At 31.8% G+C, this 13,939-nt stretch overlaps 1 protein-coding gene across 2 annotated transcripts in view; it reads left to right on the forward strand.

Moving 5' to 3' along the window:
- TMEM62 (transmembrane protein 62) overlaps nt 1–13,939 on the forward strand; it is a 65,214-nt gene that overhangs the window by 3,729 nt on the left and 47,546 nt on the right. The window contains exons 4-7 of one of the 2 annotated variants that reach the window (XM_003756075.4): nt 1,833–1,878; nt 10,199–10,340; nt 11,487–11,611; nt 11,744–11,866. In XM_003756075.4, coding sequence (XP_003756123.1) covers nt 1,833–1,878; nt 10,199–10,340; nt 11,487–11,611; nt 11,744–11,866 — 436 coding nt within the window. The remainder of the gene's footprint in view (nt 1–1,832; nt 1,879–10,198; nt 10,341–11,486; nt 11,612–11,743; nt 11,867–13,939) is intronic. The other variant, XM_031952175.1, reaches the window with a different exon arrangement.

Raw genomic sequence — 13,939 nt, forward strand, 5'->3', positions numbered from 1 at the left:
ACTGTTCTTATATGGGGCCATTATGGCAAATTAAGATATTTTCATATAAACTTCCCTAAAAAAAAAAAATCTGTGACCTTTTAAAAGATTATTTGCTTTAATTTGGCCAGTTGAGGTATTTATATTAGTATAATTTATTCTTCTCTTGTTAATGAGTGTATATCTATAACAACTATCCTTTATAATAATAGAGGTATCACATACCCTTTAAGTGAAATCAAAAGAATGAAGTGAAGTTCCAACTTAAGCATATGAATTTGGGAAAGACTAAACTTCAGTTTACTGTTAATCTCTAAAATGAGGGCATTGGACTAGTTGATTTCTGTGGGCCTTTGCAGTTCTAACAGTTTAGGAATCAATAAGATTATTTTATTAGATGAAATGCATAACTATCTGTTTGATGATATAATATTCTATTTACAGATAGCTCTTATAAAGCATCTGCTGTATGTAAATAATAAATCTATGTAGCAAATATTTTCAGGCCAAAAATTGAGTCATTTACTGCAAATAATATTTAATAAAAACAGATTCTTATGTAATAAAATAATTTGAATTGTCCTTTAAAATTACAATAGAAATGTACCTGAATATACATAAATATGAATATGAGCATATTTATAGTTAGGCTGAATTGCTGACCTCAGAGGTCCTTTTGGGCTCTTTATTCCTATGTATTCAATATATTTCCTTCTTAGATAAGGAATTTCTTGAGAGCTGGAACTGTATTTCATCTATTCTTTCATATAACCCCATAATGAATTTGTGACAAACAAAAAAAGGTCATTGCCTTTTTTTTCATAGGTTCCATGCTAAAATATCTTGATAAAAATAAATATTGCACTATGCTTTTTTTCTTCTTAATTTATACATTTCTTGGGTCTTTTCAGATCCAAGGGCCATTCCCCTAGAAATGAGTTTATGAAAATTTTGTGCTTCATCCTTTTGGAAACTCTGAAAACATTCAGCGCTAAAGAGTGTTTGTTAGAACAAAATTGTGTAATTTCTTCTAGGTCTTGTGAACTATTCCCACTAGTTAAGAGGGCTGAGTTTGTTTCTCTCAAGAGGTTTTGAAGACTGTTCCTTCATTTGGCAGGAGGGTTGTTAAAAGTGAACCTGAGACTTACTAGATTAATTTTCATTGTTGGCCTCAATTGGATTTTTCAGCCTATTCTCAAGGTTAATGAAGATTTAATAGATTCCCAGAGGACACAAGTAAATAGTTTTGGCAAGGAAATCAAGTGTCTAGTTTCTATGAAGTCACAACTTTCCCAAATGGATTTGCAAAGCATCTACAATCTATTCTAACCCATTCTAACCCATCTAACTCACAGTTTCTTCATATGTCAAATAGGGAGATGATAAATTCCCAATATTCCATTACTTAGTAAGTGCTTTATAAATAGAAAGCATTTATTGTGGCTATAAATGATCTGCAGTTCAGAAAAACTATATTTATCCTAAGTATGTGATTAATGAAATGTAATAAGGAAAAAAAAATTGAATTCTCTCCCTCCACCAAAAACAAATGTCAGACTTTTTAAAAGTCTATATTAGCTTATTCAAAATAGTAATTATAAACATTCATTATTCCTTAGTCAATGAAATGTCTTATTTGTTAATAAAACTTTCATATTACTTATATTCAGTTCAGAGTTTTTCAGATCTTTTGTTACCTTGTAACAAAATACCATCTTCATTAATTTCTTAGTTGAGTGACTGGCATTCTATTGTATAACATGCTTATAGAGCTATAATAATAATTTTTATCTGATCATTAACCTTTGTATGAGTTTTTTTGTTTTGTTTTGATTTTTTTTCCTCCCCTATAGATTCATTCAACATTCCAAGTCTGGAGAGTAGCCACAATTATTACAGGTACTGAAACGAACTGGAGATAGACTTGTCACTATATATGGACAATGATTTGGGAAAAGTAAAGTCAATTTGGAGAAAATAATCAATCAACAAAAATGTATTGAATGCCTGTCATATTCCAGGTCTTATGCCAAGCACTGGGGATACTAAGGGAATATGAATGGGGAAGCATTGATTGACAAATGTACTTTTTATATCCAGATAAGAGAGCCTTTTGTACTAATAAAAGAGGAGAGTTTTTTTATGACTATAAGAAAAGCAGAGAGCAGAGAGTTTCCATTCAGTTGTTTTCATTAAATTTTTTTTTTTAAATAATCTTATGTTTACTGTTTCCATATTATAATTTTATACACTATAGATTTTTTTAAGCACCATTGCCTTTCAACAACATTTCTTTAGCTAATCATTTCTCTTATTTTCCTGGATTAGGGATTTTTTTAATACATTCACATTGATTCACTACTGTCACATTAACAGTAGTATTATCTTGCATCCATGAACCAAAATACTAAATATTCATTGAGTTTGACTTTTGTGCTCAACATTGGAGTAGGCCCTGCGAAGGACATAAGAGGAACTTGCAATCCAATTGAGGAAATAAACCATGCTTAAGAAAATATCAAAAAATATATAAGAAAATGTATGCTCTAGTACTCAATTATATCATACAAGGTATAAATGCTTTAGGAAATGATAGAAGGGACCTTAAGGGATCAGTGTGAACATTAATGGGGAATCTTTTCAAAGAATTTGAACTAAGCTTTGATGAATAGATATGAACTGCTTCCCCATTAGACAAAAAGGGGAAAGCATGAAGATGTTGAAGAACAGATGTGCATATCAAAAGTGATATGGAGATTGTCTTTACTAAGACAAAAGCTTGTATTCATTTTTTTCTCCCCATCTCCTCCTTAAAGCATTTGGAGTTAAGTGACTTTCCCAGGGTCACAAAGCTAAGAAGTATTAAGATCTGAGGCTAGATATGACCTCAGGTCCTTCTGACTTGGGGGCTGGTGCTCTATCCATTGTTTCATCTAGCTGCTCCAATTTTATTTTCTTAAAAGTTTTATTGTTATCTATATTTTTATACCAGTCATTTTTCCTTATACCTGTTTCTTCTCCATGAAATTCTTCCTTTAAACAAAAAACAAAGAACCCCCAAATCACTGGCTCCAGAGACCACATCTGATATTATATATCAGATAACCCCTACCCATAATCCCCACCTCTCTATTGAGAAAAAGAAAGTGTAATCCCTTAACAATTTTCCAGTACATAGATTGTTCATTAAAATTCATTTGTATGATTGCATTTTAATCTTGTTATTGTTTATATAATTGTCATTTTTGTGTTGATTATTCTTTAGGTTCTGGTTTCTTTACTTTGCATTATTTCTTATACCTTTGTTTCTTCCGACTTCCTTATTAATTTCATTATTAATGAAGTAACATTTCATTACATTCATATACCACAGTTTGTTCAGCCATTACCCAATTGGTATTCACCCATTTTGTTTCCAGCTCTTTATTTATTTGTTTGTTTGTTTGTTTGTTTATTATAGCTTTTTATTTACAAGATATATGCATGGGTAATTTTTCAGCATTGAAGTTGCAAAACCTTTTGTTCCAATTTTTCCCCTCCTTCCTCCACACCCTCCCTCAGATGGCAGGTAGACCAATACTTGTTAAATATGTTAAAGAATATGTTTAATACAATATATGTATACATGTCCATACAGTTATTTTGCTGCACAAAAAGAATTGGACTTTGAAATAGTGTACAATTAATCTGTGAAGGAAATCAAAAATGCAGACGGACAAAAATAGAGGGATTGGGAATTCTATGTAGTGGTTCACATTCATTTCCCTGAGTTCTTTCGCTGGGTGTAGCTGGTTCAATTCATTACTGTTCTATTGGAGCTGATTTGTTTCATCTCATTGTTGAAGAGGGCCATGTCCATCAGAATTGATTACCATATAGAGTTGTTGTTGAAGTATATAATGATCTCCTGGTCCTGCTCATTTCACTCAACATCAGTTCATGTAAGTCTCTCCAAACCTTTCTGAAATCATCCTGCTGGTCATTTCTTACAGAACAGTAATATTCCATAACATTCATATTCCACAATTTATTCAGCTATTCTCCAATTGATGGGCATCCACTCAGTTTCCAGTTTCTAGCTACTACAAAAAGGGCTGCCACAAATATTTTTGCACATACAGGTCCTTTTCTCTCCTTTAAGATCTCTTTGGGATATAAGTCCAGAAGTAACACTGCTGGGTCAAAGGGTATGCACAGTTTGATAACTTTTTGATCCAGCTTTTTACTACAACAAAAAGTGCTTCTCTGAATATTTTGTAACATACATTGTTATATGTAGACCTTTCTGTAATATAGTCTTGGGGTATGTGCTCAGCATAGAGGTTGCTAGGTATAAAGAGTTAGTCCTTTCCTCACATAATTCTAGTTTAATTTCTAGAATAGTTGGACAATTTAGAGCTCTACTCTAAATTAGGATTAATGTACCTTTCTAATGATAATAATAAAAGCTAGTATTTACATAATTTCTATGTTCCAGAATATAGTACTTTACAGGTTTTATTTCATTTGGTCTTTACAAGTCTTGTGATAATAATAGCACCTACTTAGCTATCATTATCCCCATTTTACAATTGAGGACCCTAAGGCAAATCTAGAAGGTTTCTAGGAATTAATTTTAGTTAAGAGTGGGATCAAATTATGGATGATGTTGATGCTTAGCAGAGGAGTTTGGCTATTGTTACAGTCAATAAGTCTTGCAGGTTCTGAGCAGAAAGTAGCATGACAAAAATAATGTTTTTTTTTTCATTTTCTTTAAAGTTGTTTTTTTTTTAATAGCCTTTTATTTACAGGATATATACATGGGTAACTTTACAGCATTAACAATTGCCAAACCTCTTGTTCCAATTTTTCACCTCTTACCCCCCCACCCCCTCCCCTATATGGCAGGATGACCAGTAGATGTTAAATATATTAAAATATAAATTAGATACACAATAAGTATACCTGACCAAAACGTTATTTTGCTGTACAAAAAGAATCAGACTCTGAAATATTGTACAATTAGCTTGTAAAGGAAATCAAAAATGTAGGTGTGCATAAATATAGGGATTGGGAATTCATTGTAATGGTTTTTAGTCATCTCCCAGAGTTCTTTTTCTGGGCATAGCTAGTTCAGTTCATTACTGCTCCATTAGAAATGATTTGGTTGATCTCGTTGCTGAGGATGGCCTGGTCCATCAGAACTGGTCATCATATAGTATTGTTGTTGAAGTATATAATGATCTCCTGGTCCTGCTCATTTCACTCAGCATCAGTTCGTGTAAGTCTCTCCAGGCCTTCATGAAATTATCCTGTTGGTCATTTCTTACAGAACAGTAATATTCCATAATATTCATATACCACAATTTATTCAGCCATTCTCCAACTGATGGACATCCATTCAGTTTCCAGTTTTTAGCCACTACAAAAAGGGCTGCCACAAACATTCATGCACATACAGGTCCCTTTCCCTTCTTTATAATCTCTTTGGGATATAATCCCAGTAGTAACACTGCTGGGTCAAAGGGTATGCACAGTTTGATAACTTTTTGATCCAGCTTTTTACTACAACAAAAAGTGCTTCTCTGAATATTTTGTAACATACATTGTTATATGTAGACCTTTCTGTAATATATTCTTGGGGTATGTGCTCAGCATAGAGGTTGCTAGGTATAAAGAGTTAGTCCTTTCCTCACATAATTCTAGTTTAATTTCTAGAATAGTTGGACAATTTAGAGCTCTACTCTAAATTAGGATTAATGTACCTTTCTAATGATAATAATAAAAGCTAGTATTTACATAATTTCTATGTTCCAGAATATAGTACTTTACAGGTTTTATTTCATTTGGTCTTTACAAGTCTGGTGATAATAATAGCATCTACTTAGCTATCATTATCCCCATTTTACAATTGAGGACCCTAAGGCAAATCTAGAAGGTTTCTAGGAATTAATATTAGTTAAGAGTGGGATCAAATTATGGATGATGTTGATGCTTAGCAGAGGAGTTTGGCTATTGTTACAGTCAATAAGTCTTGCAGGTTCTGAGCAGAAAGTAGCATGACAAAAATAATGTTTTATAAAGATTCATCAGATAGCAATGTTAGGAAGAAAGATCAGAACCAGAGAAACTGGTTAGAAGGCTACAATGATAATTTAGGCATGATTTGATGAGGACTTGAGTGAGGGTAGTGGAAGCAGGAATAGAACAAAGAAACATTTTGAGCAGTTGATAGGATTAACTGGATACTGGGGTTGAAGGAAAATGTAAAAACAAAGATAACTTACAAGGATTTCTTGCATTTATATTTTTTTAAATGAAAAATTTTATTTTCTATCCTCCAATGTGTCAAAAATTTATTTTTTGTATTATATCAAGATATCCTTGCCTGTCTATATGTATATATACTTGCATAAATAAACAAACACATACATATATATTCACAAACACAGAGATGATGTAGAAATACACATCTGAATATTTCTTATTCAGAATATGTGCCATGCAAATATTTATAGACATAGAAATTCTCTATTTTAATCTCTGGTTTCATATTCTATAGTGAAGTATCTGAACAAGTGTGAGGGACAGCAAATAAGAGATCATGAAATTCTTGGGAATAACAATGAAAATATAATAAGCCTTTAATGTAATTAATAAAAATTGTAATGAAGACCAAAATGGTCAAAAAAGCCTAAAGAAGAGATCTAAAAAATGTTAGGGATAAGAGGCAGTGTAATGTGCTGCCTTTGTTTAAATTATATTTTGCTTTAAAAAATAGTTTTCTAACATTACTGACAATATCTGAAGTAATATATTTATGTTAGGTTATGTTTCATAGGATCTATGTATAGGATATGGGATAGCATATGGGAATAGCAATGGGAAAGGATATAAATTTCAAGTTTTAGAAATTCTCTTTGTTCTTTTTCCTTATATGTTGTTAAATAAAGTATTTCCCAAAGTTTTTGAAGACCTTAGCAGGAATCCCATTTTTGCTACTTTCTAACTATGTGACTTCAGGCAAGTTACTTCATTTTTCTAAAACTCAGACTTCTTATATAAAATGAACATTTTAATACTTCAGTGACTTCTCATGAAATTGATCTGAGGAAAATGCTTAATGAACTGACACCACCTAGATATAAGCAGTTATTACTTTTTGACAGAACCTTTCTTTTTTCAATTCTTGCTTTGAAGGCAGTTTTTTTAAAAAAATTAAATAATAGCTTTCTATTTTCAAAATACATGCAAAGATAGTTTTCAACATTCATCCTTGCAAAATCTTGTATTTCAGATTTTTCTTCCCCCACAGCATGTAATCCAATATAGGTTAAACGTGTAATTTTTTACAGAACCTTTTTAAATAGAAGATCTCTTGCTTGGAATTTCCATTTACAAAAGGAAGAGGAATAATCTTGTTATTTGACAAACAGAAATAAAGTTTGCTGAATAAAATACCATAGAGTAAAGATTCTTAAATCATTTTTGTGTTTTTAGGGACCCTTTGGAATTATAGTGAAGCTTATGGACCCCTTCTTGAATGTTTTTAATGCATAAACTAAAATATGCAGGATTGCAAAGGAAACCAATCATGCTGAAACACATTTGTCAAAAGATTTTTTAAAAATCACTAGCATCATAGATCTCAAGATGAAAATGCTTACCTAAACTCTGAAGAAAGCAGTCAAAAATAAAATAAAAAATGCACCCATACATGCATGCATACACACACACACACACACATACACACACACACACACCCCTTACACATAGGAATCGTTATATGCAATCTGAAAACATAGAAACTAGTCACTGAAAGATATATACTATTTAATCTGTTTTATAACACAATTATATTTTTAATTTTAAAAAGTTTTATGCTTTTTTTTAATATCATAATCATTCTTGATATATTCCAATTCCATCCCATTCTACCCATTTTAACTTGAAACAAAGAAAAAAGATTAAGTAAAACCAAAAGGCACAGCATCAAATGCAATATTTTGTACTTTTAGCATCTCTCTGAGCTAAAGAGAGAGTCCTTCTCTCCATGGAAAAAGAGATTCTTTTAGTTCTTTTCTGGTATTGGTCATTCAAGTTGCACAGAATTTGACTTCAACTTAGTATTCTCTTTATTTGCATTATTGAAATAATGTATATTGTTTTTTCTGAATTCCTTAAATTCATTTTCTCTTATGATGCAATAACAGTGCAATATATTCAGACACCACAGTTTGTTGAATTTTTCCCCAATTGATTATCCACCTTTCCAATTTTTTTTTTACTATCACAAAAAGTACCGCTATATTTTAGTACATATACGACTTTTGTTTCTGTCTGACTTCCTTGAAATACATGCATAGTTGTGGAATGGGTCTCCTGGTCAAATGATATGAATAGTTTAGTTACTTTTCTCATATATATTCCAAATTGTTTTCTGATACTTGACTGTTCAAATGTTAGGGATATCCAAGAGTAAGCTATGGCCTGCCAGTTGTATTTGTCCTCCTCAGACATACGGCTAACTGTTCTGTTTATGATGAACTTTTCTACCTGGACTTTGTCCTTGCTCCAAATGATAGAGAGACCATGGTCATTCAGACATGAATCACGGGAACATGACCGGGTCATGTTGCTATTCGATTCAAAAATCCTCAGTATCTGTCTTTTGTCTGACAAATTATGTTGATATTTCTTTGCTTGACATTCAAGGCCCTCTGTAATCAAGTACCATCTTTTCTTTCCAGTCTTACCTCATATTTGCTTTTCTTTCCATACTGTAGCCAAATAGCCAAATTGCACTTTTCCCCTTACATATTCTGTATTTTTCTCCTTTCCCCTTTGCTTCCTCACCCATTACTCTTTATGCTTAGAATATCTTCTCTTCCTCCAAAATCATCTTTTCCTTCTTAGTCCTCACATAACACTCACATTTTTGTTATTTCCTAATACATTTATCATGAGACATTTTGTATTGTTATTTGTATCAAATCCCTCCACTACTAGACTATACTAGACTGTGAGGGCACAAATCATAATTAAACTTCCATTTCCTCAATATTTAGCCCAGTAATGTTCATACTGCCTCAGATATTTCAAGGATCTGTGATTTTTGTCAATGTGGGTATTCTCTCCACCATTAAGGATTACCATTTCTTCTGTGCTCTAGAAAATGGCCTTCATGAATTGCTGGGTATTGAAAAATTTTGTCATCAGGTAGCCAACATTCAAGTTTTTTCAAACTTAAATAGAATGGTCCTTTGATAACAGAAAAGCTCATCTGTTTCAGACCTTTATTCAAAAGCTTTTAAAGCTTGCATCCCACTGGTACAGCATTTGTGAACCCTGGGTTTTCACTATATCACTTTGAGAGATCAGGATTGAACAGTAGAGATTATGATCATGGTAGAAAGTTAAGGAATGTTGGCCAAATTGCTGAATTTGTTGCTGAAATTTTGACTTTCAGCAAAGGACATTTACTATCCTAATCTTGTTTGTTTGTTTTTGTTTGTTTTGTTTTTTTAGAATAATAAGTTCTGGAGGGCAGGAATCATGTCTTCTCTGTTATCAACAGGATGTTCAGAACATCATGGAATGCTTTTTTTTTTTTTAAGTTCACTAATAACAAGAAAAAAATTATAAAGTGAAAGCATGCTGGAATAATCAATTATATCTCCACCACATTGTTTGTATTCTAGTATGTATGAGAAGTGAAGATAGACTTCCTCTGCATGGTGTACCAGAGTGCCAGACCTGGAGTTAGGAAGACTCCTCTTCATGAATTCAAATCTGGCCTCAGACACTAACTGTCATCCTGGACAAATCATTTAATTCTGTTTGCCTCAGTTTTGTCATTTGCAAAATGAACTAGAGAAGGAAATGGCAAACTGTGTGTATTTCTGTCAAAAAAAAACCTTAAAAAAAAAACCAACTCATGAAGAGTTGGACGTGACTGAAAAGTAGCTAAACAAAAACAAGCATTGTATATTTGTTAATCACAAGATATGCGATACATATTGTGGGTTTGGCATTTTATTTCAAAGTAATATTTACATAGAAAATGTAAAAAGTCACTTCAGACAATTTTTAGAATTCATTTTAGTTCCTTTTCTGTTAGATGCAAAATTAATTCTTAGAAATTCACTTAGAAAGTGAAATCTAGAGTGATCTCACAGTGAAAATTTAAATTCCATTCTTTTCAGATTACACTGAAAACATCCCTATCTTATTTCCGTAGGAAATACTCTGCCTTACGTAGGCATGGCTCTATGCATTACATCCATAAGACCCCCTTTGGAAATTATTCTTTCATATATGTGGATGCTACTCTCACCCCAGGACCCAAGAAACCCTTTAATTTCTTTGGAATGTTAAATGAGGTATGGTAAAAATCTTAATTCTCTTTATAGTGTACTTTTTTAAACTGGCTGTAGTATATTAGATCCTCTTGAGGTGTACTAAATATATGTGATTTTATTAATGGGTTCTTGAATTTTCACTCTGGTTATAGCAGGAACTGTTTATAATACAGTACATAGTGTATAAGTGCTTAATAAACATTATTGATTTGCTGTGATAAGCTAGTGACAAGGCTGTGTGTGTCTTGATTTCAACCCTCATTATTATACTCCTTATCCTATTTCCCTGGCTCCCTGCCCTCCAGCCCTCTCCCTCATACCACACACACCCCCAATGTCAGTATTTCAGGGGCAAGGAGCCTCTTTTTCCTGACATCTTCTAACAGGATTCCAGTTTTGTATGCTTTCTCATATGTCTAACTCCCCCGCCCGCCATTGCCACTTTCTACTTGTGGCCCATATTTTAAGTTAAGCAAATAGTTAAAGCATTTAAAAAAAAATACAAAACAACAATGTTAGCTATCAACTACTACTGCACTAAATTTGTGTAGTGATCACATTTGAGAATAACTGAAATCAAATCCTGGTTTATTTGTCATTAAATAGCTCTAGATAAAATTTTGCTATAAAACTTATATTTGCTATGACCTAGAGAAAATGAATGATTTGCTATATTAAAAATATTTAGATTTGAACCACAGGTATACCTTCTCTGGCACCTTAATGAAGTTTTAGTTTTTATTGACTTTATAAGTATTGACAAAACTATTTATGGACAACTGCCCCCATATTTCGGTCTTATAAAGATAATCATTTTATTTTAAAAAGCTTTTTATATGTTTTAGGAAGATAGTGAAGTAGATTAAACAGGATAACCAGATTCTTTTTTTCTTCAGGGTCACTGAGTTATTTTTTTAAATCTTAGACAAGTCATAATTTTATATTTCCTTCTTTGTAAAATTTTTGTAATAACTTATTTATTTTACAAATTTGTGGTTAAGACTGTATAAGTTTCCTATACAGAAAAACACTTAGAAAAATATAAACTTTATGTAAATTCAGTTTGTTATCAACATTAATAAAACTTCAAAGAAAATTATATATTAACTAGGTCATATTTCAACTTGGGCACTAATGAAAGATCCTGTGATTTCCATACCCTTTCAGAAGCAAATGAAGGAACTTCTTTTACTGACTGAGCAGACTAGATATAGCAATCATACTATTTGGTTTGGACATTATACAACATCTACTATCATCTCTCCAGTTCCAGGAATACGTTCATTAATGAGGTGAGGCAGAACTTCTAAATCCAAAATTAATGTCTAGGTTTGATAACCTTTTTATTCTATTATTCTGTGGGATCATACTAAGATATTGTGTCTTAACTTAGCCTATAAATTTTTAAAATTTTTATCATTTAGTTCTGCCATAGCTTATCTTTGTGGCCATCTCCATTTACTTGGTGGAATGATGCCTGTTTTGCACACTCGACACCCGAAGGGCACTCTGGAACTGGAGTTAGGAGACTGGAAGGAAAACAGGAGGTGAGATAACCATGGAAGAGACTATTTTGTTTTATCCTGGACTTGATATCAGTCTTCTAGTAGGCTGCAGGTTGGGTAAGAATTCGGAATATGGGGTTTTGATCACTCAGTTTATTTATCTTTAGGCATAGATGATAAAATATTAGGATAAAGCTACTTTAGTTGAAGATATAAATGTATTAAAATGTTTGTTGATGAATTGTTTTGATGTATTACACAAAAAACCTAAGCATATTTCCAAACTGAGTTTTTACAATTCCTCAAAACCATTAAAATTAAATTAATTTAATTAAAATTAAACCATTAAAAATATGAGTGATAGTATTTGCAGTTTTACAATTAAGTATTTTCAATTTCTTAAAAGTTGGGGATTGATACCAACATAGTCTAATTTTTTTTTAATCTAAGTATTGTTGTTTTAGTTGTTTTTATTCACATAATTAAAAAATAGTGTATATTGAATTTGGTGTGATCACTCTGCATCATTTATTAAAGTCTACCTATATTTCATGATTCTTCCCACATTTTATATTTGTCATTCTCTTTTGTGTAGTGATATATTACATTGTATTCTTATACCATGATCTTTTAGTTATTTTCTTAATTGTTGAGCATACAACTCTACTTTTTTGCTGTCATAAGTAGTACTACTATGAATATTTTTGTACAGGTATCTTTCTTGTTATTAATTTCCTCAAGGCAAAAAACTATTGGTAGGATCACTTGGTCAAAAATAATGAATAATTCTTTTAGGTTTTTTTTGCAAAATTTAAATTTTGACTGGAGTAATTCACAGTTCTGCCAGCAACAAATTAATGTACTTATTTGTCTCCATTTCTGTCTACATAAAAAAGCACTCTATTAAAAATAGGTAACTGATCTCTATAGAGAGAAATATTTTGTGGTACAGAACAAAGTTTTTATAAAGAGTGTCTACTGCCTTCCAACATCAGCAGCTATTAGTAGTTGGTTTTGAAACTTATTCTGCTCCACTGCACAGCTAATCTAATACTCATTTTTTAAGTTTTAGAAGATGAAAAATGGCTACAGATCTGGGCACTGGCTTGATCCTGTGGTTACTCTGGATATGGCATCCCAGGAAGAATCTTAAATCTATAATTATTCTAAGATTTTATACAATTCTTTTTTTTTTTTTTTTTTTTTTTTTTTAAATTTAATAGCCTTTTATTTACAGGATATATACATGGGTAACTTTACAGCATTAACAATTGCCAAACCTCTTGTTCCAATTTTTCACCTCTTACCCCCCCCTCCACCCCCTCCCCTAGATGGCAGGATGACCAGTAGATGTTAAATATATTAAAATATAACTTAGATACACAATAAGTATACATGACCAAAACATTATTTTGCTGTACAAAAAGAATCAGGCTCTGAATTATTGTACAATTAGCTTGTGAAGGAAATCAAAAATGCATGTGTGCATAAATATAGGGATTGGGAATTTAATGTAATGGTTTTTAGACTTTATACAATTCTTGAGGCTCTGGGTGGTGGGTGTCAATACTGTTAGATTACTCTGACTGATTCCTCTATAATATTTCCCTTTCCTTAACAAGAAGATATGTTTTGATGTGTATTATCAAGTTCTTCAATAAGCCAAAGTGTTCCTCCCTGGGTTCTTGTCAGCGTTTCTATTTTTAAAGGAATAGGATTTTATGAACTTTTATTTATTTGTTCAAATTTGTGGTTTCAGTATTATATTTCTCCACTGGTGCAGATCACATGTGCATCTCATCTGTAACTTTAATTCTTAGCAAATAGTCTGAGGCATTGAAGGGTTAAGCTGCTTGAGGAACACATTGCTTATATGTGTCAGAGGAAGTAGTTGAATTTAAAGTTTCTGATGGCCAGGCTTTTGTCTGCTGTCCCTTATAAGCATTTGTAATGTAACAATAACAAGTTTTAAAATAATTACATAATTATTGTGTTCCATAAAGAAGTTGAGAATTTCTTTGAGCATTGAGCTAGTAAGATAGTATGTAACAACAACAAATTTTACTTAACTCTTAAAATATTACATTTAATAAGATAGTGTTGTAAATAACAAAA

The sequence above is a fragment of the Sarcophilus harrisii genome, chromosome 2 (assembly GCF_902635505.1).
Source record: "Sarcophilus harrisii chromosome 2, mSarHar1.11, whole genome shotgun sequence".
In the NCBI taxonomy this organism is placed as follows: domain Eukaryota; kingdom Metazoa; phylum Chordata; class Mammalia; order Dasyuromorphia; family Dasyuridae; genus Sarcophilus; species Sarcophilus harrisii.